Raw genomic sequence first — 23,482 nt, 5'->3', positions numbered from 1 at the left:
GGCTTCTCCTGGCTGTGCCTGTCTCTGGCATGACCATGTGAGCTGGCAGGGCCTGGCGTGTGAGGCTAGGCAGCCCTCTGGGGTCTGGGAGGCATGGTTAATGGAGGGAGAGAAGCAGGGAGGGCAGTAATTATCCCTGGGGGGGAGACAGGAGTGTTTGAGGGGTAAGGGAGTTTGGGAGGCTCAGGTTTCAGCAGCTGGGGGGTTGGACTGGGCCAGGGCACTTGCCATTGGAGAGCTGGTAAATGCCATGTCCCCTGATTCATCACTCGGGCTGGTGGTGGAATCAGAGCAGACGGGATACTGGGACCTTCCAAAATGTAATCTTCTGTCTGGGTAGCCCCACATGTAGCACGTGCCCGGGACCGGCTCCAGGAATTAAGACTTTCTCATGGGAGGGTTTGACCCTTTAACCTTTTCCCTCTGGGCCTCTTCCCTTCACAGCCAGGTTCCTTGGGAACCAGCAGCTGAGCTACGGCCAGGTCCTGTCCTTTGATTATCGCATGGACCGAGGGGGTCGTCGTCCGTCTCCCCGGGATGTGGTCCTGGAAGGAGCTGGCCTACGAGTCGCTGCCCCCCTTGTGCCTCACGGGAAGATGCTGTCCTGTGGCATCAGCAAGACATATGCGTTCAGGTAAAGCAGGAGGATGCGGGGGGGGGGGGGGGGGAGGGGGAGAAGGGGGTGCTCTCACCCCTCAGCAACTGCAGACATGTGCCAGAGTCACTGAGATTTCCTGGTAACCCAGCTGCCAGACACTCCCCGCCCTGCCCAAAGCAGGTAGATTCTCTGTGCTGTAACGTGTTGGGCCCTTCACAAGCAGGAGCAGCTGCATTTTGGTTCCCAGAGCATGAGACCATCTGGAGGCCATGAGGCCAGGCACTTAGTCAGAGGGACCTTAGGCTGGGTTGTTGATTTCAGTCTGCTGGTAGGTCTGTCCCTCTGCAACCCCTTGAGTAATCGTGGGAGCCCAAGTTCTTTCTGTCTCAAGGTTGTCAGGAGAGAGCTGACAGCAAGATGATCTTTACATTTATTCTTTGTTCCTCAATTTCTTTCCCTTCTGATGCACAGACTGAACGAGCACCCGAGCAGCGGGTGGAGCCCCACGCTGAGTTACTTTGAGTATCGCAGGCTACTTGGAAATCTGACAGCCCTTAAGATCCGTGCCACGTATGGAGAATACAGTGAGTGGGGAAAGGTTGGGATCTGTATAGACAAGAAGCACTGTATAGACAAGAAGCCTTACAGCATCCCCGTGAAGCGGGTAAATGTGACACGCCACTTACAGATGGGGAAACTGAGGCACACAGCAGTTACGTGACTTGCCAAAGGCCATGCGATGAATCGGTGGCAGAGTTGGGAATAGCAGGCCTTTGCTGTAAGCGCCACACACATTCTCTGACTAGAAGTGCAGCGTGCACAGAAAACACCCACTACTTCCTGGTACGGGCACAGTCTTTAGGATACCTGTTGTCATGGGTCGGGGGAAGAAGTCAGTGCTCCTCCACTGGCTGTAAATGTGATGTGTTGTCTCTGCTGTCAGGCACTGGGTACATCGATAACGTCACCCTGGTTTCTGCACTGCCGGCGCCTGGAATCCCAGCTCCCTGGGTGGAACGATGTGGTTGCCCTGCTGGCTACGAGGGGCAGTTCTGCGAACGCTGTGCTCCTGGCTACAAGAGAGATGCTTCCAACCTGGGGCCTTTCAGCACCTGTGTGCGGTGTGACTGCCAGGGGGGAGAAAACTGCGATCCAGACACGGGTAAGGGAAACCGCAATCACAGCTGGGGGTTGCGGGTGGTGCCGGTGCCAAGTGGCTAGAGCCGGGAGAGGAGGTAGTGCTGCATGACGGGCACCAGAGGAATAGGTGAGGTTGCTGGGTGATAGTCAACGTTGCTGTCAGGAGAACTGGTCCCCAACATGGAGGCAGGACAGTTTTGCCTTGAAAAAAGGAGGTTTGGGCAGAATCTTAATGGTTTGCGGGAATCGGTCAGTTTTGATTCAGTTTTCGACAGGGAAAACCTTGTTTCATTTTGAGGTTGAAATATTTCCTTTGGGCTTTTCTGTGCTCCCAAAACTTTACTTTTAATAGTACATCAGATGTTTAACCATTTCAAAAACCAAACTCCACATGCCGTCAATTGAAATCAGAAGGCCAAAGCTTTTTTTACTTTATTGAAGGGTCATGTTTTCCCTTGTCAAAACGGTGCAGTTCAACCCTCCTGAACGTTTGACGTTTTAAAATTGCGACTCTTCCTTCTGATTCGGAATGCAGGCCCGTTTTGGAATGTCAGCAATTCCAGCAGAATGAAAATTCTGTTTTCCCAACCAGCTTTCATCCTGAGGTGGCAGAGGATAAAACCGGGTGATGGGGAAGGTGCTGGATTCTGGGGAACGCTGCCTGCCAAGTGTATTAAAGGCCCAGTACACGTGCGTCTTTCTCAGAAGAGTCTTGTATTCCACAAAGTGCTCCGTGTCTAGGTGCAGGACTCTGATTGCAATAAAGCTTCAGAGAGGTAGCTGAGTTAGTCTGTAACAGGAAAAACTTAAAAAACAACAAATAGTCTAGTAGCACTTTACAGACTAACAAAACACGTAGACAGTATCATGACCTTTCATGGGCACAACACACACCCCACTCATCTGAAGAAGTGGGCTGTGCCCACGAAAGCTCATGATACTGTCTACGTGTTTTGTTAGTCTTTAAAGTGCTACTAGACCATTTGTTGTGTTTTAAGTTTCTTCTGATTGTGATAGTCCTTCTTAGGGCTGGACTTACCATTATATAGCCTGAGGGTATGTCTCGACTACATGGCTCCGTCGACGGAGCCGTGTAAACTAGTTTACCCGGCATAGGCAAAGAAGTGGGGATTTAAATAATCCCAGCTTCATTAAAATAAACATGGCCGCCGCGCTGTGCCAACGATCATCTGATCCGGCACAGCGCGGCAGACTAGTTGCGGATCTGTCGGCTGGGGAAGCCTTTGCCGACCGATCCCTTATGCCTCGTGAAACAAGATTTACAGGATCTGTCAGCAAAGGCTTCCCCAGCTGACAGATCCGCATCTAGGCTACTATTCTCTGCTGGATCAGCCGATCGTCTGCACAGCACAGCGGCCATGTTTATTTTAATGAAGCGGGGATTATTTAAATCCCCACTTCTTTGCCTATGCTGGATAAACTAGTTAGTCTAGACATACCCCAAGTGTCCAGCCCTGAAAAAGATCTGGCTAGATGTGGTACCTCATAACATGATCGCCTGCTATTGACTAGTGGAGTAAACATTGCCCCAAGTTACAATGGACTGCGCTGAGAGATGGAGGCGAAGAATGGTGCCAGGTCACACACCTGCTGTAGGGGGCCTGCCAAGCTGTACCGAATGGCGCCAGGCTACTGGTGGCCGTGTTGGGTTCTGAGGAATTGTGCTATGCGGGTCAGCGCTCGGTTGCAGGCCGGTGCTGACTCACACGGAGTGGTGCAGTTGGTAGGAGGTGGCGTTGGGCTATGAGAAAAGATCTTTCCTTGCACAGCAAGTTACAGTGCCATGCGCTTGTGACCTGCAGGAGAATACAGGACTTCCATTAGGCTCGACTGTCCTGCCGGGTGTGCTACTGTTTGCTCTTTCCCCCAGGAGACTGTTACTCAGGAGATGAAAACATGGAGCCCAGTGCCAGCTGCCCGTTGGGTTTCTACAATGACCCCTGGAATCCGCAGAGCTGCAGGCCGTGTCCTTGCACAAGTGGCCAGGGCTGCTTCGTGGCGCCAGGGAGGAAGGAGATCGTGTGCAATAACTGTCCCCTGGGAGTCACTGGTAATCTTCTCCCTCTGCGTTGTGTGGAGGTTCATTTCCTTTTCAGGGTCCTTCCAGTCTCCTGCAGGACAGCAGCATAGGAAAAGGTGGATTCCTGTCCTTTTCCATGTGTGTGCAGCTCTCCCCAGCCCTGGGTTAGCCTGGAGCAGAGTTGCGAGGGTTGCGTAGAGTGTGATCGTATCCGCACAGCCTGGCTTTCTGATCTGGGCACCACTTTGTTATTCCCAGTAGCACATAGCAGCCCCAGCCGAGATCAGGCCCCCAACATGTCAGCTGCAGTACGCACGCATAGTGAGAAACAGGAAGTCCAGACTGGCCAAGGGTGAGGGAGGGAAACTGAGACACAGGGAGAGGAAGTGTTGGGATTAAGGGAGAAACAAGAGCAGATCCCAGGTCGTCTGTCCCAGTGCTGTGCCCCAGTCGGTCAGAATAGGCTTCCTGTCACGGTACCATGGCCTAGGGGTCCTTCCTTGGCCTAGGGGTCCTTCCTTTTCCTGGGGAGAGACTCCTTCTTGCCCCTCGGCTGGGATGGAAGGGGACTTGCTTTAGGTCAGAGGCTCCATGGAGCTAAATTGGCTTCTCATAACTGTACAAGGCCAGGTGAGTTCCCTTCCCTGAGCATGGACCCGAGACTGTGAATTCATTGCCCTGCAGATCCCAGCAGGGCATAGTGCCTGTGTCCCTCGGCATTCGGGGGAGGGGAGGGTCTCAGCCGTGTGGTTCTGGAGGGTAATTGGCCTCTGACTTTTGTTTCTCTCTCCCCAGGTGCTAACTGTGAGCTCTGTGCTGACGGCTATTTTGGAGACCCCTTGGGCCAAAAGGGCCCCGTGAGACCCTGCCGGCCCTGCCAGTGTAACAGCAACGTAGATCCCAGTGCTGCGGGGAACTGTGACCAACTGACGGGCGAATGCCTGAAATGCCTCTACAATACGGCCGGCTTCTCCTGTGCCCAGTGCAGGGAGGGGTTCTTTGGGAACCCCTTGGCCCCCAACCCGGCAGAGAAGTGTCAAGGTAGGAGTGTCAGCTGGAGCGTGAGTGTGTATGCATTGGAGAGGGCGGGCCTGTGGGGAAACACATCCCTGAGCGTTCGAGTATCAAAGCTGGGCATGTAAGTCCCACGTCGGATAAAGCCTCCAGCAGGATCTGGATAAACCTGGGCTGCGCTTTGCGGAAATCTGGGGGGAGCCAGGACCTGAGAGCCATTCAAGGAGTGCCAAGTTAAGCACAGGGTGTGGTGGAAGCCCTCCTATCTGAGGAGAGCAAGGCCAGACTTCGTGCCCCTGGAGATTTGTGAGGCGGTGGTGGGTAGATGCACCCTAGACTCTTCTCACCTTCCCATGCAGCTCTCTGCCCTCCCCATTGGGACCTGACTAAGTGTAAGTAAAATCAAGCATCTCTGACTTTGGTTTCCTGGGTACCCTTTTCACAAGCCCTTTCAGTGCTTCATGGAGCCATTGGTGGGGCTCAAAGAACACGCGCTCCTGCGTTCTCACGACATTCCGTCCCTCACGCCAGGAGCTGAAATGCTGTGCGGAGACCAGAGTCCTGTGCTCTCTCAGGCCCCGCAAATGGCTCCCTGCCACTGTACCAAAGCCCGCGAGGAATGCAAAGGCAAATACAAATACTGGGTCCAGTGCACACTCCGGCCGAACAAGTTTGCCCTGGAGAATGTGCATGTTTGCGTCAATGAGGCTAAGGGTGTGGGAGCTGCTGCTATGTAAGAATGCAACTTTCACAACGCATCAAAGCGACCGTTAATTCGCTGTTGGACTCCCGGGCTTTGCTTGATGGCTGGATGGTTCAAGTTAAGACGCAGGTGCTTCCCAGAAGCCTGGATTTGTGTCGGCATATGGGGAGTTTCCACCAGTGGGAAACTCGTGAGGAGATCCAGGGAACGGACCTAAATTCCTTCAGCATTTGCTGAGGCTGCTGGAAGCTCTTTCGGGGCTCACAGCTGTGTGGGAAGGAGGTTTGCATTGCTGTGCGAGGGGGTTAAGAGGGATGTGGCTGAAGCATGTACCGATCAGAGAAGAGCTAGGAAACGGAGAGATGACTAGGTTTGCTGGTGAGAATGAGAGGCCCAGCAATGAATCCCAGACAGGAGCCTTGTGCCGAGAGCGTAACTGGTCTGGGAATGGACTCCCGAACCCAGCACTAGTGTCGTGCTGCTTTCAGAGCACCTCTCGTTTTAAGGCTCCCGGGCTGGTTTTTGCACACTCTGTGCAAGAGTCCCTTCCTTCATCACTGAACCAGCTGGTTCTGGAATCCGCATTCAGGGTGGATTTCCCAGTGAGCAGTAACGTTACACATTATTTTCAGACTAGTCAGGAATACTGGGTCCAGCTGAAACTCCCGGGAGAATGTTCAGTACCTGGAATATACTAGTGGGGACACGGAGGCTAGGCCGTAAGGCTGAACCCCATCCCGAGATGATGGCTCCAGCAGTACCTTGCTGGCGCAGTGCTGTTCCGAGGTACGGCCGGTATAAATCACCAGCACGACTTCTTGTAGCATCACTGGTTTTCCCACCAGCATCTGAACTCCTTCAGTAGGGAGCGATAACTATTTGGAAGCTGTCGATACAGAGGTGAACAGCGACTCTGGCAGCAGGGTAGGAGTTGTTCATTGCTCTCTCTCTCTAGCTCAGAAAGGGAGGCGGGCAGACCGGTTGGTCAGGGTGCAGCTTGTTGTGCACCTTGGAAAAACAGTGCAGGATCAGAAGTGTGAGATGGAGGAGAGGGATGGAAAGATGTTCTGGTTAGGACAGGAACATGTTGTTATGAGAGCTGCTATCTTTCCTTAGGCTCTTTGGTTCTCAATGTTGGTTTGATTTGTGGCTCCTTCCAACCCTATGCTTTCTCTGCAGCCTGCAACTGCAACTCGGTAGGGTCTGACCCCCTGAAGTGCGGAAGCGATGGGAGCTGTGTTTGCAAGCCGGGATTCGAGGGGCCCAACTGTGAGCACTCCCAGTGCCCCACCTGCTACGGCCATGTGAAAACACAGGTATGTTTGTGTCTGTCAGCTGGGTGCCCATTGCTCTGGTTTCTGAGCTGGAATTCCCTCCCTGACATCGCATCTCCAGCAGAAGATTTCAGCAATAATTCCCTCTCCTCCCCCGGCACTAATTCCTTTTGCATTCCTGTCAGAGATTGAACCCAGTAGCTGTCAAGGCAAATCCACAGATAAGGCTCAGCAAATTCACTTTTCCAGATACAAAGGGGATTAACCACCCTCCCGCACCCGGAGAGCCCAGCTCGGCCCAGAAATGCAGATCTCTCCCTCCAAGAATCAGCTCAGTGCAGACTTGGGGTGGCCAAGTCTGGCTTTTAGCTTTTCTCTGGGGAGGGAGAGGGCTTTTCCCACCCCTTCAGCTCTCAGCTTTTCAGGAGAAGATGAGATGAGGGAGCAGGGCCTTCTAGGAGCTAACTTCTCCCTGCGGGTGCTGTCGAGAGGGGATGAGGTTAAGGAGTCTGGGACTTTCCTCCCTTTGGAGCAGAACACATTCACAGTCCTGCCACCTCCTGCTCGGGTTTCAGGGCTCCCTGCTTCCCGGTGCATGGAAGACCCAATTCAAATCCAGTCCAGGCTTTAGCGACAGGACGCTTGTACTCTCAGGAAGCTGTCGGTGGCCTGTCTGGTCTCAAGTGGACAGACGTCCACATCGCTAGTGCTGTGGCCGTGCCAGGCCCCAAACGACATCCGTGGGGATTGTTTCCAGAAACAGGCCAAGGACTGTCGGAGACAGGCGCAGAGGCGACGCTGCCTGGTCTGGCCACAGCAGGTTTCAGCTGCCAGGACTGTTAATCTGGAGTTTTGACCAGGATTAGCATTCGCTGAAAGGGCTCGGTCCAGACTCTGCTTGACTCTCAGCCTCTCAACGCTCCTGGGCTGCTCTTCCTCACCCCCCCCCCTGCTGCCTGCAGACCTGGCCCGAGTCCTTTTCTCTCTAGAACATAAGAACATAACATAAGAACGGCCGTACTGGGTCAGACCAAAGGTCCATCTAGCCCAGTATCCTGCCTGCCGGCAGTGGCCAGTACCAGGGGCCCCAGAGAGGGTGGACTGAAGACAATGATCAAGTGATTTGTCTCCTGCCGTCCCTCTCCAGCCTCTGACAAACAGAGGCCAAGGACACCATTTTATCCCCTGGCTAATAGCCTTTTATGGACCTAATCTCCATGAAATTATCTAGCTTCTCTTTAAACTCTATTATAGTCCTTGTCTTCACAGCCTCCTCTGGCAAGGAGTTCCACAGGTTGACTACACGCTGTGTAAAGAAGAACTTTCTTTTATTAGTTTTAAACCTGCTCCCCATTAATTTCATTTGGTGTCCTCTAGTTCTTCTATTTAGGGAACTAATAAATAACTTTTCTTTATCGGCCCTCTGTCTCTGTAACCTCCATGGCTCTGCCGCTTGCTGACCCGGCGGCCTGTCTTGGTTCCAGGTGGATCAGTACCTGCAGCAGCTGCGGCAGCTGGAGGTGCTTGTGTCTCAGCTGCAGCTTGGCAGTGGGGCAGGGGCCAATGGGGAGCTGGAAAGGAAGATGCAGCAGACTGAGGCGACCCTGCGAGAAATCCTGAGAGTAGCTCTGAGCTTACAAGGTACCAGCGGCGCGCACCTCCCCTCCAATGAGGGAAGACAGCAGGGGGTCACCTGAAGGCTGAATGCAGCGAAGGACACCAGTGCTAGCCACAGGCGTAGGGCAAGGGCTGTAGTTCTGAACAGTGCACTTCAGAGATGCAGTTCTGGGACAGGCTCCCCTCCACCCATCCCTGACTGTGGAGATGGGGGGTGCACTCATAACAACCCCTCCCCCCCAACTGTCAGTCCTGTATGGAGGCAGAGAGCATTCTGGGACAGTCCCTGAGTGCTGGTACAATGCGGGGATGAGGAGACACTCTGGGACAGCCCCACCGCCCCCACGACTTGCTGCCTTTCTCTTCATCGAGCTGTGTGCCGCTTCGTGCTCAGTTCTGGTTTTTTATCTTGCGGCCCCGTAAATTTCTCTTGGTCTCTCCTGCCAGCCTCTGACAAGTCCCTGGAGAGCCGGGTGTCCAGAATGAAGGGACATGAGTCCAGCTACCAGAGCCGCTTGGCTGAGGTCAGGGCGACTGTGGAGAGGCTGCAGGCGCTGGGGCGTCAGTACCAGGCCCAGGTGCAGGACATGAGGCGGCTGATCGAGAGAGCCCGTTTGGACCTGCAGCAAAGCCAAGAGACCCTGAGTGGGCTGGTAAGTTCTCCAGCACTTTGCCCAGGGGTGAAAATATCCCAATATTTCGTACAGGTTCTGTTATATCACCGCTCCCCACGGGGGCTCAGGGCAGCGGATTGGGGGAGCTGTGATATAACAGTACCTGTGAGAAATGTGAAGGGGGCTCAAAGGTATGTGGGGGGGTGTGTGGTCCCAGAGCAAGTAGTTGTGGGGGCTCAGGGCAGGGGACTGGGAGCATGGGGGAGTGCAGGATTCGGGATGAGGGGCATAGGCTTCAGGTTTGTTACAGGGAGGCTGGAAGTGCAGTGTAAATTATTTAGTGGGTGCAGAAAAAGCACCTTGCTCTGTGACCGGGGCTCCTTAGCATTACTCCTGCCTGGGGGCGTGCAGCCTGGAACGGCCGGTGAGGCGGCTTAGGGAGTGGCTGCGGCAGTGTGAGGTACTTTTCTTACCTCCTGCCAGTCGTCCTCAAGCCCTCCCTTCAGCCAGCACCCAGTGAGCGTGAGAGCACGTGAGCGCCATTAACTTCTCTTTCTCCACAGATTATTCCCCCTTCCGATCTCCCTGGTGGGTCGAATGATTTTTTGATGCTGGCCCAAGAAGCTCTCAGACTAGCAAACAGGTGAGTGGCTGCTCTGTCGACTGGCACATTCCGGGCCATGCCGGCCTCTCCTCCCGTCCGGCGCTGCTGTGAGGAGATGCACTCAGGAGAACCATCGCTGCCAGAAAGCACATATTCTGCAGGGGTATCCTGCCCTTTCTTACCTCTTCGGGGGGTAGCCATGTTACTCTGTAATTTTAAAAAACCACGAGTAGTCCTGTAGCACCTTAGAGAGACTAACAAAAATATGTATACAGTATCATGAGCTTTCCATGGCCGCACAACAGAGATTGGTAACGGTAACACACAAAAACCTGTAGAACGTTTTAACCTGCCTGGGCGCTCGTTAACTCACTTAAAAGCAGCCATTCTCCTACAAAGGAATTTCAGAAACCAACTACAGAGAGAGGTGTGGAACTGGCCTTCCGATGCAAATTTGACACTGTCTCTCCTGGCTTGAACCAAGACATGAACTGGATGGGCCATTATAAAACCTGCTTTCCTTACATTCAACACCCAATAGACAACAAAAGCTAAGGATGGGACACTTCCAGCTCACTCAGTTAGCTTCATTAGCACTGGCACTATAATTGACAAGTACTTCCCCCCCCCCCCTCTCCCTTCTTTTTCTGTTATAAAGTGATCAGGTCTCCCCTTTTCTCTCCACTCTGCTCATCTGAGGAGGGGGATTTTGCCCACGGAAGCTCATGATACTATATCTATATAGATATTTGTTAGTCTCTAAGGGTATGTCTACACTACCCCGCTAATTCGAACTAGGAGGGTAATGTAGGCATACCGCACTTGCAAATGAAGCCCGGGATTTGAATTTCCTGGGCTTCATTTGCATAAGCCGGGCGCCACCTTTTTTAAATCCCGGCTAGTTCGAACCCCATGCCGCGCAGCTACACGCGGCATGGAGTAGCTAGTTCGGATTAGGCTTCCTAATCCAAACTAGCTGTACTCGTCATTACACGAGGAGCACAGCTAGTTCGGATTAGAAGCCTAATCCGAACTAGCTACTCCATGCCGCGTGTAGCCGCGCGGCACGGAGTTCGAACTAGCCGGGATTTAAAAATGGCGGCACCCAGCTTATGCAAATGAAGCCCGGGAAATTCAAATCCCGGGCTTCATTTGCAAGTGTGGTATGCCTACATTACCTTCCTAGTTCGAATTAGGAGGGTAGTGTAGACATACCCTAAGATGCGACAGGACCACTCGTTATCTGTGTGGGTTTCCCAGAAGGACCTGCTCTCGGGATGGAGACAGGCAGGGGGAGGTGGTATCTCTTATTGGACTCATGTCTGTTGAGAGACAAGCTTTCAAGCCACGCTCTGTGTGTGTATATATATTATATTAATAAACGACACCACCTCCCCCGCCTTGCGCCTCTCGTATTCTGGGACTCACATGGCTATGGCTGCTCCGATGATGACCCATCAGAATAGACTGGCGAGACAAGCGGAGGGAAGGAGCAAGGGGGCTTCTGCGGGCCCCTGTCTCATGGAGCCCTTCTGTTTTCCAGCCACTTGCAGTCAGCATTTGTCATCGAGCTGGCCGCCAAGGCGGCGGTGGAAGACTCAGGGCAAGCCCTGGAGCTGGCGCGCTCAGGTGCGAGCGGAGGAGATATCCTGACAAGCTCTGTGCAAGGGCTGCTGAGAAAGTAGGTTCACAGCACACGTGTGTGTAGGTCTCTGTGGTAGCGGGAGGAGAGAGCACCCTCCTAAAGGGGTGTTGGAAGTACACCATTTCTTTGGCATGTTACACAAATTTGTGGAGCCAAATTTATCCTTTGGGCAGATAATCCATTGGGGGGGGGGTCAATGGATTTCCGAGCTGCTCATGGAGCTGTGAAACGCGAGGCAGTGGCATGAGGTGCTTTTGTTTTTCTTGGCAGATATGACGAAAGCAAATTGCTAGCCAGCCAACTGGAGGCGGATGCCAGCAGATCCGCCGTGGAGGCAGACAAGGCCTATCAGGGCAGCCTGCTGCTCCTAAGCTTCCTGTCTCGCTTATCAAAGATCGACCTTGGGTCCTTCCAGGTGAGGACCTCTCAGCTGCCGGACACCAGTGAACTCCGAGGCACTTGTCCTTCCTGCCCTCCCCACCACCAGCATCCTGTTGGGAAGGAGCAGATACGCCCCCGGACGTCCCCTTTAACCTGCCCGCTGCTTAGTGCGGGGTATGGGGTCTCCAGTGCCAGCTTGCGGGAGAGCTCCGGGAGCTGGCAATACCGGGCAGCCAATCAGTGCCAGGGACCAGTCCTTGTGACGGGCGCTGGGTACCTGGGACTAGAGCAAACTCTTCTTTCCTTGGTGTCTCAGGGGGAGGCGAACCGGCTCAGGCAGGAGGCGGATGCTCTGTTGGTCTTGGTGGATACGTACATGGCAGAATACAGGCGGCTGCAAAGCAACACGGCCAGCTGGGAGGAAGAAATCCAGCGGCAGTTACAGAGCGGGGAAGGCAAGAGACTGGTAAGACCCCCCCCCCCTTATCCTGACAGAGCTGCTGTCTCTGTGAGCTGTGCGTTACTTTAACCCAGCTGGGTTCAGGAGCAGGCAGCGGGTCAGCAGGCAGGCTGCCATCCCAGCTCCATTCCTCCCTTCCTCTGACCCGAGCTGGGATGGGCTTTGAGCCATGGATGATGAGCTGGCAATTTAATCCTCCCCAGTGAAATGAAGCTGCCTCCCTGGCACTCTGCTTGATCTGCTGTCTCCTTGGGCCCCTTTGGCTCGTTACAGGCTTCCAGTCAGCTGTTGTCCCGTGCCTACCGAGCCCAGAGCAGTGCCCAGCAGGCAGTGAGTGCCGGCAATGCTACGTTTTACGAACTTGAGCTCATCTTGAAGAATCTCCGGGGTGAGTTGCTAGTCAGCAGCCGTCAGTAGTTCTCATTTACTGCTCCCACAGCCGCATGTTGCTGTTTCCCACAGGGCGTTCCAATGCAGCGTATGCCAGGTAATCCCAGCATCCAAGGGCAAAGACTCATTCCAGGCACAGCCTGATCATTTTCACAGCTCTGGGGTGGTGGGATGGGAGCAAATCTCCTGGGAATCTCTCTCTGATCACATCCCCTCGCCCATTTCCCCGTTCTCTTGCTGTCGACATTCTACCATGGGAGAAGCAGTTTCTGGGGTGCTAATCTTTCTTCGGCCGAGGGGGCAGTTCTGCCCCAGCCTGGCCTCCAAGGAATGCCCTCTCGCCTTGGGGGTCTGACCGGGCTGTGTGTGTTTTCTGTTTCAGGGTTTCACCTGCAGGTGGATGGTAGGAGAAGAGAAGCTGAAGAAGCCATGAGACGACTCCCTCTCATCAAAAGTATGGTGAAGAACGCGGGCGATAAGACTGAACAAGCGGAAAGCGCCCTGGGCAGCGCTGCTACAAATGCACAGACAGCCAGAAGAATGGCCGGTGAGGCCAAGGAGCTCACCAGTGGTATCCAGCAGGTAGGGACAGGCACTGGGGAATGGGACGCGGAGCACTGGGGAATGGGAGAAGAATGGCAAGGGCAAGGAGCGGGGGGTGGAAGACAGGGCACGGAGAAGCACTTCTTTGTTAAGACTCTAACCTTACTTCCTGTTCAGCTCCCAATCAACATGCAGGGTCTGAGTTACTTGAACGTATCCCAGAAGTGTCCTGGTAAATAATACGCATAGTCCGAGTCCCCGTGCAGATTTTGTGTGACATTGGCCTGGCGTTGCAGGTTCAGCCACTAAAGCGGTGACTGCTCTGCAGATGGAAGACGTACTTAGCTAGTCAGTGCGGCTCAGCTATTGTGAGCGCACTAGCTTGGTGAGAACTGTCCCGTGTACATTTAGCCTGGCTGGGAATCGCAGCTGCAGCGTAGATGGACCTGAAATCCCAGAGTAGCTCCCTGTAGGATGCCTAGGAAAGACTGGCCCCCTGGAATCTGCTCATCCCATGGAAGAGTTCAGGGCGTGGCTACAACGCAGTGTGATACTCTGCAGAAGGGAAATAAACTAGCTGGGAAACCAATATGATATTGATGCAAGTGGGTGAATCTGATGTAACTTGGGCCTGATGAGTGTGTCAAACAGGCTCACGAGCCAGGTCGTCTTTCTTGCCCGTTCATCTCTGGCTGACTTGCAGGGGTGCTCAGGGCTAGCAGCCCCCCGCTGAAAGCAGTAGCAGTTGTGGGTGCATAGCACATCACAAATCAAGTCACCTGTGTGCGTGGTTGCTGTCTCTCTCCCAAATGAATCCTCGTGGGCCTTCGTGCTTCTCTGATATCGCCAACTCTGGCTGCCTTTGTGTTCCTAGGAGATAATGCGGTTGAGGTTGGAAGCCAACAGGACAGCAGATGGGGCCCTGGCACTGGAGAGAGGAGTCATAGCTTTACGGGACGAGGCCAGAGAAGCAGAAAGGGAGTTCACGAGGAAGGCGCTGGAGATTAATATGGATGCCACCGCTGTACAAAAAGTGAGTTCCCATCCTTCGGCCTCAAAGCAGCTGCATCCTGCCCGGGTGACACAGGCCCTCACTGCCTTCTCTTGCCTCCCTTAGACTGGCCAGGAGGTACAAGGGGCCCAAGACGAGGCCCGTAGTGCTGGGACTGCTGTCCAAGAGACACTGCATGCCCTGGAAGATCTTCTACGTCGGATAGGTAAGTGTAGAGACACCTCCTTCTAGATGCTGGCCAACCACACGTAACCAACAAGACAAAGGGTGGGAGGTGGGAAGCCTTGGTTGCCCATCTGTAAAATGGGGATGCTCTGTCTCCACTACGAGGTAGGGTTGTGAGTCCCTGCAGTAGCTCCATGAGGCTATGTGGCCAGCAATCATATTGCTCTTTGTCTGTGGCGGTGTCTCTGTTGTGAGCAGGGAGGAGAGATCCCTGCCCACCTCACAGACTTGCAGATGCTCGATGAGCTAGCATGAGTAAATGCAGCCACATTGCTGTGGTAGTGGAGGCATGGCTGAGCTGGGCTGAGCACGTGCCCCTGGTGCTGCCGTGGCAACGCGGCTGAATCCTGATCTCCTGAGTCCCTGTCCAGCATCTCCACCACATGACCAGCTTTCTCCTTGTCCTCCGTGACTGTGCCCTGTTGCTAGGCGTGTGGCCGATTTCAGATCCAAACTTCCCTGCACCCCACACCAGCGGGAGGCATTTCATAGTTTATAACCTGTCACCTCAGAAACGTGGCCTCCTGGAGCTGAGGATGTGAAGAAAGGAATTCCGAGTATTTCCCAGCTTCCTCTCTCTCCTCTTCAGTTCTGCCCCCCCCCCCCCCTTGCTGTCTGCCTTTTTCCAAAGCCTAGGTAGGGGGAGAGCCCTGGGTAACTGTAGTGGGAGGGGGAGATGAAGGGCCGTGTGCTTAGAAAGACCCAGTCCCCAGCCTCTGTTCATTGCTTCCTCTTCTTATCTTCCTCCTCGGAACCAGACCAGCCGGGCTCTGTGGATGAGGAGGCGCTGAAAAAGCTCGAACGCGGCCTCAGCAAGGCCAGGACCGAGAACGGCCAGTTGAAAAAGCAGATGGCTGAGCTGGAGCAAACAGCCAGTCTGCAGAAGCTGCGGGTCCAGACACTGGAGAGAAGCATTAACGAGATCCTGGCTGATATTCGGAACCTGGAGGAGATCCGCGACAGTCTGCCCCCCGGCTGCTACAACTTAAAACCCATCGAAAGTCCTTGAGCTGTTGGGAAGACTCTCGGGACAGGGTGTTTCAGGCTGTGAATACCAGGGCTTGGCCTGACGGGCTGGGGGAGGATGGGGAAGGCAAGCCCGCCAGCACCTGGCTTTGGCTCTGCCAAGCTGCACGCAGGCCCTTGGAGTGCAGCAGGTCAGACTCAGTGCTGCAATTTGCTGACGTTTGCCTCAGGACTCCGTGTTTTGATGCCAACATCACCACAAGGTGCCTCTGAGCCAGGAAAGCCTGAGACTCTGGTATCCGTCCCTGGAGCACAGGAGGAAGGAAAGAGACCTGGCTGCATGAAGGTGCTGCTGGCCGTGAAGAGCCAAAGGCGGGAGAACCCGTCCCTAGAGCGTGGCCCAAGAAGGAGCTGCCAGCAGTTCAGCTCCTGGACAGTCGCCGAATGAACGTCGAGAGTCTGAACTCCGTCTCCTGCAGCTCTCCCTGTCCTGACCAAGGCCCTGTTGGCTGGGCACATCCAGCAGAACTCCCCACTCTCCTCAAAAGCCAGCACCTCTCCACCCAAGGCAACGGTGGCTCCCCTGGACGCATTGCTAGACCCGTTCCCACCAGCAATCCTTTCCGGGCCCAGCAAACGACAGGGGTGGGCGCAGAGCCTAGGAGGTCGGCGTTCTCGATGTGGCACAGGCCTTGCGGCCTTTCCGTCTCGACACTGACCCCAGAGCGACCCGCTCGCCTGTTGTGGGGCTTTAGACTCCATTAGAGGGGCTGTTTTTTGCAGTATGGTAGCAAAGTAAATACCTGGTTAGTCAAAAGGGAGGAGGGAAGGGATTTATTTTTGGTGGCTTAAAAGGGTCAGTGGCGGGAGGATGGTCAGTAATGCCTTGGATTGATGTAGGGGCCCTCGGGTGGAATGTCTTTCCTACCACATACCCTGCTCTGGGGTGATGTCACAGCCCTCTCTCCTCCCTCTTCTCATCCTGGGCCTTTCAGGTGGGTTCCCAAGGGGTTAGCCACCAGGGATGTCCTCGTGATCAGAAGCTCAGGTCTGTGCTCGCTGGCAACACAGGTGCCCAGCCCCAGGAGGGATGACTCAGCCCTTCATCCTTCCTTGGGCGCTGGAGTACCAGGCCTCTACTGTGCATCTGACAGATGACAGCTTGCAAAACAAATTCTTGCCTTCTCTGCATGGACATCAAAGATCCCCTGGGGCTTTCTGTAGGAGCAGGGGTTTGTCTTGCTGACCTTGGACACAGCTGCGGGCACTCTGGAGCCAAGCTTTCCCTTATGCAATGGGTAGCATATCGATCACCCCGTTAAAAAAGCCGAACACCGTAAAGCTAACCAGATGTGACGGGTTTGGTGCTGTCCTCTCCTTTCCTCCCAACAGACAATGGTTTGCACTGAGCAGCCTCAAGGTAGAGACATTGTGACTGATTCTTAACCATCTGTTTCTAAATCTGGAGGAACCGGGGAGACATCTCTACCGCCAGTGGGTTTCCTGTGGATGGGATTCCATTTTGTTCCTGTCTCAGTGAAGACAGTCTCTCGGCCCTTGTGACCTCTAGAGAATGGCTCTGCTGGACCCTTGTTACCTCTCGTGTGCCCCACAGAGTGGCAGGATCAGCCCCTCAATCATGCCCCAGAGGAGGTCACTCTGGGGACAAACTCACCCCTCAGTTGCTCAGGGTCTCTTACAAAGTGCCAGCTCTTTGCTATGTTAAATAAGCACGTAATGGAATATTTTTATTTATAGTGAAGCACACTCACCTCTGGCTTGCTCTGGGATTTCTCCCATGGCACCACACAGGGCAGATGTTATGGGTCTGTGTTCGTTTTGTTTTGTTATGCTTAAGTGAACTTTCTATTTGAAAAAAAGTCAATAAATAACAAATCCGAGTGCTTGGGTGTTGCTCTTCTTTCTTTCCTCCCTCTGTGTCCAGAAGAGGTGAACTGGCGGTTAGGGAAAGGCGGCAGCGCGGGCTAGTGGCTAAAGCAGAGAAGGCAAAGCTACTGAGATGACGATACTTTATAGTCGGGGTGACAAGTTATTTGGGCCTGTGGTGACCCTGCTCCAGGAATATTCAGTTCCAAGGGCCCCCTTCCACCAATGTTTGGGGCCAGGTGTCTCCTCTGGCCCTGCCTGCCACTGCTGGGCACCTCACCTGGAGCATCTCCCAGCTCCTCCTGCTGCTCCCAGGTGACTTAAAATGTCCTGGAGGCTCCCAGCCACCCATAGCAGTGGAGTGGGACTTTGGCAGCATCCCTCGCGCCACAGTACTCCTGGGCCCCTAGGGGTGTCTCCGCACACTGCCCCCAGCCCAAGTGCCAATTCTATTGGCTGGGAATGGTGGCCAATGGGAGCTGCAGGAGCAATGCCTCTGAGCAGCGATGCTCAAAAACCCTCCCAGTCCCTGCACCTTGGAGCTGCTGCCAGAGGCCTGTGTGGGTCACTTTTGGGAGCTGCCTGTGGTACAGACGCCTCTCGCCTCCTCCAGAGCTATCCTGTCCATAGGATGGTTTGGGGCAGCCACCCTGGGTCCTGCCCTTTGGGGAACCCCAGGGCGGCCACCGCAACTGCCCTATGGATGGAACGGTCCCCCACACGGGGCCCAGGGCAGCCTGGGAGATTACCTGGAGGAGGAGGCTGGTGCAGGGAGGCAGTAGGGGTCGGCCCCGGCAGTCACCATGGCGACGGGAGCCCGGGGAGCGGAGTGATGTACACAGCAGCCTGCGTCACTCCACCACCATCTCCCAGCTCTGCTTCACTGCGGCAGCTCTCAGCCCCCTCAAATGCCACCCCCCACTCTCCTCACACCCAAACACCCTCCCAGAGCCTTAGGCAGGTGTGCGGGGGAGCTTGGACCCGTCCTGGGCACCGCCACACATTGTTCAGCCCTGCCGCCCCTGTGTTTGCCGTGCGCCTTCTCCGAGTGCTGCACAAGGACTGGCAATTGCCGTGATTCTTACTGCACGGGTGGGGAACGTGAGGCATGGAGCGGTTTAGTGACCTTCCCAGGGGGACAGAACCCGGGAGGCCTTGACTCTGTCCTCTCCCCTGCCCAGTAAGTTCTCAGACTTACCTGGGGGTGAGCTGTACTTTAATGGAAAAAGGCAGCTCCTGGGTCCCTTCTCTCCCATCCATGCTCATGCCCTGACCCCCAGCAGCTTTGGCCGAGGCCTTCCAGGGAGACTAGTAACGGGAGCATTTAGCGGCTCTTCCACCGCTCTGGCTCAGGGCTTCTCTGCCTTCTGCAGCCACAGCTGCTAGACCGACCCTGAGTTCTTGCTGGCAGCTGCTTTTACCCACCTCAGGCTCCTCTTTGTGTGAGTGCAGTTTGTGTCTTTAGACCAGCGGTCCCCAACCTTTCCAGATGGGGACCCATTTTGACAATTCAGGAAGACGTGGTGACCAGGGCAATTAAAACAATGTGTGACTAGCTCCTTAAGAGCCACCTGGGGAGACGCCTGGTGACCCTTTTGAAATGTAATGGCGAGCAATAGGTTGGGAAACCCTGCGTTAGACAGGGGCGGGGCCAGCACCAAGTGACCGTCCAGCTCCCTGCAGAACATGATTGATTTGGGGCCAAAGGTCTCCCATTTCAAATGGCAGCATTAGGCCAGGCTGCCTCCTTGATGCAAGTAGCTATAAAATGCACCATGTTCTCCTGACTCTAGAAGGCAGAGGCGACTCGGGAGGTGCACCGCCCCTCTGTGCCCCCCAAAATTGCTAAACGGGTGCATCCTCATGCCCCTTCCCTGTTCCTCCTGCTGGCTCTCCCTGCGCCCTCTCCCTATGTTAGAGGACACCATCCAGCCGTCAGAAAGGGGAGCCCGTAAGGTTGGAGCAGCAATGAAACACTACAGGCTAACAGCATCCTTGTTTATTACCTAATTGAAACGCTTTGCTGATAAAGGGGTGGGATGCTTTTTGTCTGTTTGTTTTGGGGTTTTTTTCTGTTAGCCACAGAAACCCAGCTCCAAACTCTTTCACAAAGGTGCAATTGGCAACACGGCAACTTCAATCCACCGGGTTTTTTTTTCTTTTAAAACATGTTTTTATTCATTTCAGTAAAGCGACACTGTATTATTAAACTGGTGAGTTCAAGAACCCTCCCCTCCCATCCCCGTCCCCCCCAACATTGAAAACCCCCTTCCTTGCCAACCGTCGTTGCAGGGATTAGAGATGGGAGGTGCGACTGTACGCACCAGCCCAAGGATCATTTCCAAACCGATCCCGGCAGTTTGACAGCCCACTCCGAAGTTAGATTACACCCCACCCACACCCCATGAGTTTTACTGAGCAGCTAAATGAAGGCATAGATAACACTAGTAAGAGAGAGTATATTCATCATCCATACCACAATGCTATGTTTCTAAGGCATGCCATCCTAAACTGGGTGTGATCGAAAACTGGCCTGCTTCCCATTTCACACCCTTCAATCACCTGAAGGACGTGGGACACAAGACAGTCTCTCTGAGGTTACTCCCTTGTTGTGTCTTGGTGGCTCATGCTAAACGTAAGATCGGCCATACTGGGTCAATCCAAAGGTCCATCTAGCCCAGTATCACATCTTCCAGTAGTGGCCAGGGAGAGAATGAACAGAACACGGACTCATCAAGTGATCCATACCCAGCTTCTAGCAAACAGAGGCTAGGGATATCATCCCTGCCCATCCTGGCTAATAGCCACTGATGGACCCAACCTCCATGAATTTCTCTAGCTCTCTTTTGAACCCTGTTATAGTCTTGGCCTTCACAACCTCCCCTGGCGAAGAGTTCCGCAGGTTGGCTGTGCGTTGAGACATCAGTTGCTTGATCTCCGCCGGCGTGGAGCTGAGGAGTGCTGTGGGTTCTGGCAAATCGCTGCTGCTGTTCTCGGAAAGAACTTGCATGTGAGACAGAGCTCGTGAAGCGCTTGGCCCACGCTGGGTAGCAAGAGCTGTGTGTCCAGAAGAGCTTCGCTCCTGGCCTTGTGCATCTAGAGGACTCTCCCTCTCCCACCCCGCCCAATGTCCGTGGCCTGCTGTGTTTGAGCAGGGGTCTCCGGGAAGGCTGTTCGTTCCACGTTCCCATGTGCTATTGTGGGTGCTAGCAAACAGATGTTTCTGAAGAACAGGTGACTGGACATGTTTCCCGCCTGCTCCCATCAGCCTTTGTGGCTTCCGAGAGATGGCTTGGTGCCCATGTTTCCCCAAACCTGGGCATATACGTTACTGCCTACAGCAGCCAGAAGAGCAGAGAAATGAGCCAGGCAAAGCCAGTCCAACCACCCTCCACTTTCCATTTGTCAGAAGTGCAGCAGTAACCATTCCTGACCTCACTTGCCAGCTGGGGGGTAAATCTGGGAAGGGGAAGCTTGCTGGTGCTGCCGCTGACAATCCCATTGCCTTTCCAATTGGACCAGAATGGGCTACCAGTCTGCGCATGGACCCTGGAATCCCTGCTCTGACACTGACTGTTTTCCAGAGCTTGGGTGAGTCACTTAACCTCCAGACTTCTGACTTCCCCTCTGTGAAATGGGCATGGCAACACGTACTTCTGAGGCCTAATCAGTGGCTGCAAAGCGCGATGAAATGCAGAGCGTTTACAAATGCTCCGAAGGCTCTCCCTGCTGAAGGACAGGCAGCAGTGCTTTGCCACAAGAGAGATGCTGTCCTGGACTCCGGCTTCATAGTGAGTTCACGGCAAGCAAGGGGGCTGCCTGCAGCAGCGGTTCCCCAACTCCAGTGCCGCATCTTCCCTTTGGGGCATCTGCGGGAGCAGCTTGTGCTTCAGTACAACCCTTGAAGGGCTTTTGCTTTCAGAGCCTCCCCTGAAATGCTCCCTCTCCCTGGAAGTTGGGGTGGGGGAGGGGACGGGACTGCATCCCTCAGAAAGGCACAAGGAGCATGGTGGGATTCTAGGGTGGGATTCTAGTGCCCGTGCCTGGCTGGGACTGTGGGGAAACCAGAGCAGAATCGCTGCAGCCCCTGTTCCCAGGGATGCCAGGGGGCTGAAACAGGCCAGGTCAGCACACGCATAGCAGGGGAGCAAGGGCAGTGCCTGAGCGCCCACGGCAAGCCGCGAAACGCCACATAAAGAAGCTCACTGGGAAGGGGGGATGGAACCTAAAGCTGGTTTTTGCCTTCCTCTCGAATGGTGCCCTAACCCAGAGCTTGCACTGCCGCAGGGCTGGGAGCCCCCTGCAAGCCAGTGGTGCCCTGTCCTGCCACCTGCTTGTCACAGCCAGCATGAGGCCTTTGAACCTCTTACCATCCCTGGTCTTTCCATCGCAGTCTCGACATTTCGTGGCCTGTCTCGGTCCCCCGGCACCCGTTCCCCTTGCCGGCACTTGGCCGGGTGGTGCTACAGCCACCGTGCTGGACAGCAAAGCACAAGAGCAGGTTGTCCCGAAGGAGGCATGCGGGAGAGGCAGGAAGGTACAAGGCTCACAGCTGTCCCAGGGTGACCAGCCTGCTTTTCACATGGTCTGGGAGGGAGGCAGGAATGAAGACCGTGCTAGGCCGTTAGCAAGATGAAAGGTGCCAGCAAGTGTAGCCCAGGGATGGGGTGGAAAGGGAGCGGCTTGTGCCTATTGATATGCTCTGCCCACCCCCAGCAGTGCTGCTCCTGGGTCAGGTAGGATGGCAGCCCCCTCCCCACTCATGAATTCTCCCCTTGGACAAATTATTGATTGCAACCCCGGCTGAGACCAAGTCCCAGGTTGGCAGCAGGCGATTTGCCAGCTGCTCAGAAAGCCGCATGTCGACTGCTGGTAACTATCAGAGTGTCTCCCCCTCCCCACACCCGCACCCCCCCAGACAATTGCTCTCATGTTGTGGAAGGGGCCTGGATGCTCCACAAACCTAAGAGTTGGGTGGGGGAGACCCACGACCAGTGGCCTTCAGCTGCTGTTGGCTTTTGAGAGGGCTGGTTCCCCTGACCTAGTCATGCCCTCTCCAGGCTGAGTGCCAGGGACCTTCCGTGTGTGACTCAAATGCAGCACGGCCAGGTACGGGCCAGCCTGGCGTGACCAGGGACGTGCCAAGTGAAGCGTGAAGGCGAATGACTAATTATCTACAGCAGGAGCAGGCTGAGGTGACCCCTGCCCCGGGAGCGTTAGGGCTGGAAACACCCTGTCAGAGTTTTCACAATGCTTGTTCTACGTCCAAGCTAAACTGTCCCAGATCAGAGCTGTCTGGGTCTTGAGCCAGCCGGGCGAGGCTCTTCCACTGCCAAGCACGGACCTAGCGCAGCATGTCGCGAGGCCAAGGGGCTCACACTAACACTATTAAGAAAAAGATCCACCGTGTTTTATTTAGCTGAGATGGGAAAAGAACAAGCCCCTGTTCCCGGAGCATGCTGGGAAGGTGGACGCCAGGGCCACTTCCCTAGGGCATGCTGGGAAGGTGGACACTAGAGCCACCTCCCTAAAGCATGCTGGGTACATCTCTATTTACTGTACCCCTTGCCCCCCCCCATGTGAAGGGGAAGGGTTCTCCAAAGCAGATTGCTGAGCTGGGCACCATGGGGGTAGGCCGCAGCTCTCTGGAGGTTCCTGCACTATGGAGCGCTCGAGTCAGTGAGTGAGACAGGCGGACGTGCCGGAGGCCGAGAGAGAGAGAGAGAGAGAGACACAGAGAGAGCAGGAGTGTGATGGAGAGCGGGAGGGAAGTGGAGCGGTGGGGCTGCCTCGCTGCAGCGCCTCAGACTTTAACCGGAGGCGTTGATGTACAGCTGGCTCTTGAGGATGTAGTCGATGACGGGCTGAGACAGGTAATCCACGACATGTCCGTCCCCGTGCTGCAGGGCCAGTCTGCGGGGCAAGAGAGCAGAGGGAGTCAGTTCCCTGCCCCACGTTGCCCATTTTCTGTTCCCCAGCAGGAAGCACCTGTTTGGCTAGGGTTCAGCTCCGGCTCCGTGTGAGCTCAGTGACGCAGGAGCTGGTGACTGAGTGCGTTTATGAGGGTTATTGCCTCTCTCGGGCACGTGCACGGTGCCCAGACGCTCTGGTGATGGGCCCATGCAAGTCCCCAGATAAATGGCCGGGGTGAACTGTGAGGAGTGTGGGACATTCTTGGAACCCCCCAGAAGAGGAGGGGCCCGGCAGTGGGAATTGTACCCAGCGGCGGGAGGCCCCTTGCGTCACACACCTGCTTTTGGTTGAACTGACGACAGACATTGGGTGGTTCACGTCGTCCTTCACCACCAGGATGTTGTTCTGTGGAGAACACAAGCAGAGCGTATGAACGTTCGTGGCCCCGGCCCTCT

At 54.8% G+C, this 23,482-nt stretch overlaps 2 protein-coding genes across 3 annotated transcripts in view; one reads left to right on the top strand and one right to left on the bottom strand.

Moving 5' to 3' along the window:
- Positions 1-17,128, top strand: part of LAMC2 (laminin subunit gamma 2) — a 36,116-nt gene extending 18,988 nt beyond the window's left edge. For both annotated transcript variants that reach the window (XM_006126919.4, XM_075936784.1), the window contains exons 7-23: positions 445-634; positions 1,070-1,182; positions 1,542-1,760; positions 3,630-3,809; positions 4,575-4,820; positions 6,676-6,812; positions 8,255-8,411; positions 8,835-9,040; positions 9,565-9,644; positions 11,149-11,286; positions 11,521-11,665; positions 11,948-12,097; positions 12,365-12,479; positions 12,864-13,063; positions 13,899-14,057; positions 14,142-14,241; positions 15,020-17,128. In XM_006126919.4, coding sequence (XP_006126981.2) covers positions 445-634; positions 1,070-1,182; positions 1,542-1,760; positions 3,630-3,809; positions 4,575-4,820; positions 6,676-6,812; positions 8,255-8,411; positions 8,835-9,040; positions 9,565-9,644; positions 11,149-11,286; positions 11,521-11,665; positions 11,948-12,097; positions 12,365-12,479; positions 12,864-13,063; positions 13,899-14,057; positions 14,142-14,241; positions 15,020-15,270 — 2,786 coding nt within the window. In that variant the 3' untranslated portion in view covers positions 15,271-17,128. The remainder of the gene's footprint in view (positions 1-444; positions 635-1,069; positions 1,183-1,541; positions 1,761-3,629; positions 3,810-4,574; positions 4,821-6,675; positions 6,813-8,254; positions 8,412-8,834; positions 9,041-9,564; positions 9,645-11,148; positions 11,287-11,520; positions 11,666-11,947; positions 12,098-12,364; positions 12,480-12,863; positions 13,064-13,898; positions 14,058-14,141; positions 14,242-15,019) is intronic.
- A 2,242-nt stretch (positions 17,129-19,370) lies between these two features.
- Positions 19,371-23,482, bottom strand: part of NMNAT2 (nicotinamide nucleotide adenylyltransferase 2) — a 77,211-nt gene continuing 73,099 nt past the window's right edge. The window contains exons 10-11 of the mRNA XM_075936783.1: positions 23,365-23,432; positions 19,371-23,027 (exon numbers count right to left, since the gene is read on the bottom strand). Of these exons, the coding sequence (XP_075792898.1) occupies positions 22,925-23,027; positions 23,365-23,432 (171 nt within the window). The 3' untranslated portion in view covers positions 19,371-22,924. The remainder of the gene's footprint in view (positions 23,028-23,364; positions 23,433-23,482) is intronic.

Source organism: Pelodiscus sinensis, chromosome 9 (genome assembly GCF_049634645.1).
Source record: "Pelodiscus sinensis isolate JC-2024 chromosome 9, ASM4963464v1, whole genome shotgun sequence".
In the NCBI taxonomy this organism is placed as follows: Eukaryota; Metazoa; Chordata; order Testudines; family Trionychidae; genus Pelodiscus; species Pelodiscus sinensis.
Note: the sequence above shows the minus strand (reverse complement) of the source record. Positions and strands in the feature narration are given on the sequence as shown.